General features: G+C 42.8%; 1 protein-coding gene across 1 annotated transcript in view; it reads left to right on the forward strand.

Annotated features, from left to right (window-relative positions):
- LOC109102792 (glutamate receptor ionotropic, NMDA 2B-like) overlaps positions 1 to 7500 on the forward strand; it is a 47114-nt gene that overhangs the window by 27027 nt on the left and 12587 nt on the right. Inside the window, exons 6-10 of the mRNA XM_042716036.1 lie at positions 3772 to 3915; positions 3986 to 4256; positions 4527 to 4719; positions 5325 to 5439; positions 5673 to 5881. Of these exons, the coding sequence (XP_042571970.1) occupies positions 3772 to 3915; positions 3986 to 4256; positions 4527 to 4719; positions 5325 to 5439; positions 5673 to 5881 (932 nt within the window). The remainder of the gene's footprint in view (positions 1 to 3771; positions 3916 to 3985; positions 4257 to 4526; positions 4720 to 5324; positions 5440 to 5672; positions 5882 to 7500) is intronic.

Below are 7500 nucleotides of genomic sequence, written 5' to 3' on the forward strand. Positions count from 1 at the left end.
ATGAGCTGTTGTGGGATTATTGTGTTGAATGCTGAGCTGAAGTCGATGAACAGCATTCTGACATAGAAGTCCTTGTTTTCTAAGTGGGTAAGAGCCAGGTGGAGGGTGAAATGGCATTGTCTGTGGAGAGGTTTGGACGGTATGCAAACTGGAGCGGATCAAGTGTGTTGGGGAGATTGGATTTGATATGGAGCATGACTAACCTCTCAAAGCACTTCATTATGATTGTGTGAGAGTCAGTGCTATGGGATGAAAGTGATTCAGGCAGGACACAGGTGACTTCTTTGGTACTGGTATGATGGTGGTAACTGCCTGGCTTAGTGAGATGTTAAAGATGTCTGTTAAGACATCTGTCAGCTGTTCAGCACAGTCTCTCAGTACCCAGCCTGGTATGTGTCAGGACCTGCAGCCTTGCGTGGGTTAATCCTAGATTGGGTCTTCCTTACGTCGGCTGGAGACAGACCGAGCGCCTGGTCGTTGGGAGGTGTAGGCAGTTTTTGTGCAGGTTTGTCATTCTTCTTTTCAAACTGTGAATAAAAGTGGCTGAGTGCATCCTGGAGGGATGTGTCATCATCACAGGCCTGTGGCAGGGGCTTGTAGTCAGTGATGGTCTGAATGGCTTGCCACAGGCTCCGTGTGTCTCTACTGTCTGTGAAGTGATTGTTGATTTTTTGTGCATACAACCATTTTGCTTTGTTAATGCCATGGGACAGGTTGGCTCTTGCTGTTTTGAGGACTGCTTTGTCTCCCGATCTGAATGCGTCATCTCGGGTCTTTAGCAGCCCACGAACCTCTGCTGTCATCCATGACTTCTGGTTTGCACGTGTGGTGATTGTGTTGGTTACTGTTACATTATTGATTGAGTATCAATCTCACTTACCACTGATTTCAGTGTACTCCTGCAGGTCTGTGAGGTTGTTGTAGGTGGCTGCCTCTTTAAACATATTCAAGTGTGTGTCCTGGAAGCAGTCCTGTAGTGCTGAGGTAGCATCATCTGACCATACTATGATCTGCTTTTGGACCGGTTTGGCAGGTTTGAAAGTGGTGTGTATGCTGGTATTAGCATAACAGAGATGTGGTCTGAGTACTTGAGATGGTGGCGGTGTGCAGCTTTGTACCCATTTTCTTTTCTGTTATGTAAACCAAGTCCAATGTGTTGTTTTCTCTTGTTGCAAAGTTCACGTGTTGGTGGAACTTTGGCAGAACAGTCTCTAAGTTTGCATTTTTAAAGTCAGCAGATATTATGAAAAAGCCAGCAGGTTGTTTGTTTGTTGTTTGCTGATAGCGCTGTACAGTTTGCGAAGCACGTCCTTAGTTGCACAAGGGGGTATATACACAGCAACGATTACAACGGCTGTGAACTCCCTCGGCAGATAGAAGGGTCGGCACTTCACAATTATAAACTCCACCAGCGACAAGAAGTGTTTTGACATTAACACAGCATTGTTGCACCATTCTTTGTTAATATACACACAGAAGCCACCTCCGCGAGTCTTACCAGACAGTGCTGTATCTCTGTCCGGTCGGTAGCAGGTTAGCCCGTGCAGCTGAATAGCAGAGTCTGGGATGTTGTTGTTTAGCCACGTTTCGGTAAAAACAAACACACAGCACTCCCTTGTCTCACGCTGTGTAGTCCGACAGAGTCGAATTAGGTCAAGTTTATTTTCTAGAGAGTGTACGTTTGACAGCAAGATTGTAGGAAGAACAGGTCTTGTGGGGTTAGCCATTAGCCTAGCCCGTATGCCTCAGCGCTTGCTGCATTTGCATCCCCTCTCACACCGCTTGCGGCATCTCCTTGTGTGGATAGCAGCAGTAGGTGAGTCCGCGGTCTCAGGGTCTGGCTTTCGCAGTAAACAAAAGCCTTTGTTTATGTGGATGTAGCTCCTGCCATCCAGTAAACACAATAATCTTCCTGTTTTGTTACTTGTAATATGCAGCAATTATCCACTTTCAAATTCTAAGCCCTTTTTATAACAAAATTCAGTCACTAAATGTGTTTTTGTGGCTCTTAAAGGGTTAGTTTCCCCAAAAATCTAAATTATGTCATTAATGACTCACCCTCATGTCGTTCCAAACCCGTGAGACCTCCGTTCATCTTCGGAGCACACTTTAAGATATTTTAGATTTAGTCCGAGAGCTTTCTGTCCCTCCATTGGGAATGTGTGTACGGTATACTGTCCACGTCCAGAAAGGTAATAAAAACATCTTCAAAGTAGTCCATGTGACATCAGAGGGTCCGTTAGAATTTATTGAAGCATCGAAAATACATTTTACACTTTTAAAAATAACAACTTAGAATTTAAGTGAACTGAAAAAAAATCTTCACATAAACCTGTCATAATAAATGTCATATTTAGCTACATGTGCCCTTCAGCAAGTAGGACATATACAGAAATTGAATAAAGTTATCAAACACTGAATTCTAAAGCTACAGAAGTGATTTGCTCTTTTTCCTTTGTTCAGATGTCACAAAAGCTGTTCTTATGTTATTTTGGCTGCTTTAAGAGCTGCCGCTGCTGAACATGACACGGATCTGACACACATCATAGTTTCTCAAAACTCATAAAGAATCTTTATTTGTATGGTTTTGCAATATCTGTGTCAAATATTTCCCTTTGTGTCATGGTATTGGACTCTTATTGACTGAGTGAGTGAGTGTGTGTTGATGTCGGGATAATCAGAGGAGCACAGCTGCCAAAGCAGTGTGTAGCCACAGTGTGACAGCGGAAGAAGCGCTCGTGTGTGTGTGTGTGTGTGTGTGTGTGTGTGTGTGTGTGTGTGTGTGTGTGTGTGTGTGTGAGATGAGGGGTTGTTACACACTCACATCACCTCAGACTGTCGCTCTCTGTCTGATATCACATTATCTATTCTGTATTTGAACCATTTCATGTATTATCTCATCGTCTTGGCAATTGAAATGCTAATATTATTAAATTAATTATGATAAATTTAATACAATTGATCAATGGATGCTCTGCAGTGAATGGGTGCCGTCAGAATGAGAGTCCAAACAGCTGATAAAAACATCACAATAATCCACAAGTAATCCACAGCACTCCAGTCCATCAGTGAACATCTGGAGAAGACAAAAGATGAAACACATCCAGCATTAAGATGTTTTTAACTCAAATACATAGAGTCCATAATCCATAATAACACTTCCTCCAGTGAAAAAGTGCAGCTGTTTTGGCTTGTAAACGCTGCTTGATCTGTGCAGATTTCTCTCCAGATTCAGCCCAGAACACGTTTTCACTGCAGGAAGTGTTATTATAGATTATTGTGATGATGTTCAGACCAGCGGTGTGGCTGTGAGTCTTACGTAGTTTCTCTGTGATGTGATGGTTTAAGCGCTAATAGTGTCACTAATGGTCTTGTTAAAAGGAGCCAAATATTTAATCAAAAATGAACACTAGAATGAGGTCAGCTTTGATTAAGCTGTAAGGACTAATTACATGTGCATGAGTTTAATCAGAGGATCCACAATATGTGACATAACAGCACAAAACACAAGATGAAGCTGATGAAGATCTATGAATGTGAAAGTCTGGTCTTGTGATCCTGCAGATCATGTGATCCTCACCTGCTCAACTTGGTCAAAATCAAATGTATTTATACTGTATAGCACTTATACTGTATACTCACTGTTTGTGATGTTAATGTTTATAATATAAGGCATCTATCTGATTAGTGCTGGATGATAATATATCAGTTATGATATAAACAATCATGAGTTTCACACTCTCACACTGACTCCTGTGTGTCCTTCTGCAGGACGATGACTCCATGTTCTTTCAGTTCGGACCCTCCATCGAGCAGCAGGCGTCCGTCATGCTCAACATCATGGAGGAGTACGACTGGTACATCTTCTCCATCGTCACCACATACTACCCCGGCTACCAGGACTTTGTTACTAAGGTAAATGCAGCAGTGAGTGTTGTGATTGGGTGTGTGTGTGTGCGTATAAACCTCGTGCGGTCGCCTGCAGATCCGCAGCACCATCGAGAACAGTTTTGTGGGCTGGGAGCTGGAGGAGGTGCTGCTGCTGGACATGTCTGTGGACGATGGAGACGCCAAGATCCAGAACCAGCTGAAGAAGCTGCAGAGCCCCGTCATCCTGCTCTACTCCACCAAAGAGGAGGCCAACATCATCTTCGAGGTGGCACACTCGGTGGGCCTGACGGGCTACGGCTACACCTGGATCGCCCCGTCTCTGGTGGCGGGAGACGCCGACCACATCCCGGCCGAGTTTCCCACGGGTGATGCACAGACTTTATTCATATTTGGACAGATATTTAGTTTTCATTTTTATTTTTATATTTTTTGTGTGTGTTAAGATGATTGTAGCTTTTACTCATTTTTGTTTCAGTTTTAGCTTTCATTATATTAAATTGAACTACATTAAAATGAGAAATGTTGCTTTGGAAACAAGCTAAAATGCAGTTAGTTATTTATTTCATTATATTTTGTATGGTTTTAGTTTCATTGACCTGTAATATCCCTGATAAAGCGGTGGTCCGTCTGTGCAGGCATGATCTCGGTGTCGTATGATGAGTGGGATTATGGGTTGGAGGCGCGTGTGCGTGACGGTGTAGCTGTGATCGCGTCAGCGACGTCCACCATGATGAAGGACCGCGGGCCGGACACGCTACTGAAGTCTGAGTGCCACGGGGCCCCTGACAAGAAGAGCCCCATCACAAGAAACAACAATGAAGTGCTCAGGTGAGACACATGCACTCACACCACACACACACACACACACACACACACACACACACACACACACACACACACACACACACACACACACTTTATATAGAGCAGCTCTCTTTCTCTCTCTCTCTCTCTCTCTCTCTCTCTCTCTTATGAGGATGGTTTCTATGGTAACACAAGGGAGGAGTTTGGAAGCTGCAGTGGTTGTGGTTGCCATAACAACATAATACATATGTCACACAATGAAACCATAAAAACATTAATAAATATTGATAGACAGGTGATAGCGACCATTGCAGGTTTTTATTTATCAGTTTGTTCTATATTAATATTATTATTTTTTCCTTCTTATTTCTTTTCTTGTTTATTCTTTATTATTTTTCTTAATTTGTTTTTTTCTCCTTACTAATTATTATATTTATTATTTTCTTCATCATTAGTATTGTTTTTCTTGTTATTATTAGTTTTCTTATTATTACCATTACATATTATTAGCTTGAAAATGTATTATTATTATTATTTATTTTTATATTGTTATTTTGATGGCATTATTTTACAGCAGTGTTTCAGCAGTACGAGTGTCTGTGGATGACCTGCTGCCGTGTGTTTCTCAGGTATCTGATGAACGTGACGTTCGAGGGCCGGAATCTCTCCTTCAGTGAGGATGGCTATCAGATGCACCCCAAACTGGTGATCATCCTGCTGAACAAGGACAGACAGTGGGACAGAGTAAGAGCCTTGTGTCTGAGGCGTAATTCTGTGTTCAGCGGCTCTGCTTTGGGACTGCGTGAGAGTCTGTGAATGTGAACAACCAGCAGATGCTCATGAGTTTGTTGTAATGAAGTACTGAAGTGTATGATATCAAACACCCATCAAGGGTTGTAAACCTGCCACCGTAGTTGCTTTTGCTGTCTCTCTTTCATTCAGAGAGTGTCACGTGAGTAATGTCTGCGTGTGTGCAGGTGGGTAAGTGGGAGAACGGCTCTCTGTCGATGAAGTTTCACGTGTGGCCACGTTTCGAGCTCTATTCTGGGACGGAGGGCCGTGAAGACGATCATCTGTCCATCGTCACGCTGGAGGAGGCTCCGTTTGTGATGGTGGAGGACGTGGATCCGCTCAGCGGCACCTGCATGAGGAACACGGTTCCCTGCCGAAAGCAGCTCAAATCACTGTAAGCACACACACACACACACACACACACACACATCACGCTTACATACACACACATATACTGATTCTTTTTTGGCCAATACACATACAGCATTTCCCCCTGGTATTAAAGGGGTCATATGATGCTGCTAAAAAGAACATTATTTTGTGTGTTTGGTGTAATGAAATGTGTTTATGCAGTTTAAGGTTAAAAAAAACATTATTTTCCACATACTGTACATTATTGTTTCTCCTCTATGCCCCGCCTTCTGAAATGCTTCAATTTTTACAAAGCTCATTGCTCTGAAATGCGATGTGTGCTCTGATTGGCCAGCTATCCAGTGCTTTGTGATTGGCCGAATACCTCAAGCGTGTGACGGAAATGTTACGTCCTTCATCATACTGTGATGAGTGTCGTGGTCAGAACACCGGCGAGACGAGACAAAAATTATAAAACCCATTACACACGAGCCATTTGTTGCATCCAGTGGGGACATAATTACTGATTATAATGACTTATACTGTGTTTTTATGCGTTGCATTGCATAGCATAAAACCATGTCTGCATTTGTGATTGGAGAAACAACAAACACCAAGCGCTACTCTACCCCAGCGGTTCTCAATTCCAGTCCTCGCGTCCCCCAGCTCTGCATATTTCGCACGTCTCTCTTTGTTAACACACCTGATTCAGATAACAAGCTCGTTAGAAGTGAGGTCCGTGCATGAACTGTGTTCCCATTGACATGCTCCCTACACAGTGTTCACTGCTCCCTACTCCCTGAGCAGGGGACATCTGTTGAAGTTTACCTCACTTCGGAACATTCATTCACGGATATGCGCTGCGCAACGTTTTCACACACGGACAAGTGTGACATCATATACCTCTGTAAATAAATAACATTTAAATTCACGTCTCAGTGCACTTTGAATGGAACATATACGTTTGCTTCGAACTGGAATTATGACGGAATATACTGTGATGTCCACTTCGCAGGGCACTTACGTTAGAATAGAACAAACGTCTGAAGCCATAAGAGAAACATATATACATGCAGAGCAGGGGGCGCGAGGACTGGAATTGAGAATCGCTACTCTACACTGCTCAAAACTCACGTCTGAATCATCAGTGACAAACTTTACATATAAAAAATGTACTTACAGGCTGTGAGTCAGAACAGAACATTGTAGTCTTCTCTCCCAGGATCAGGAAACAGTTCTCTGTATAATGTGCTGCACACATCTGTATATTTGTGTTGAACTGATCTGTTGTAAATACAACTTAACCACTGATTTCTAGTCCTGTCCTCTTTTGTAAGACCAAACAAAGTACTTTCGCTTTCACAATGAAACAGCATCTCCACAACATTGCGCCAGCAGCAAGAGCGAGAATAAAAGTCACCCCTTCTGTCTTTGCGTCAACATGTAGGTGGCGTTATTCAAATCTTCCCACACAGTGATGTAGAGATGTGGGGGGTGTTAGAACGAGGTGTTTCAGGAGGACGTGGACGAGTCTTAACTTTTATAAAGAATATCTCTTTGGATTTGAGTCTTTAGTCTTTGCAACTTTACAGATCTTATTTATGCACCAAGAGCTTGATACACTCCAAAGAGAAAGGAAAAATTGAAATCGCATCATTTAAC

The sequence above is a fragment of the Cyprinus carpio genome, chromosome A3, assembly GCF_018340385.1.
Source record: "Cyprinus carpio isolate SPL01 chromosome A3, ASM1834038v1, whole genome shotgun sequence".
NCBI classification, from domain to species: domain Eukaryota; kingdom Metazoa; phylum Chordata; class Actinopteri; order Cypriniformes; family Cyprinidae; genus Cyprinus; species Cyprinus carpio.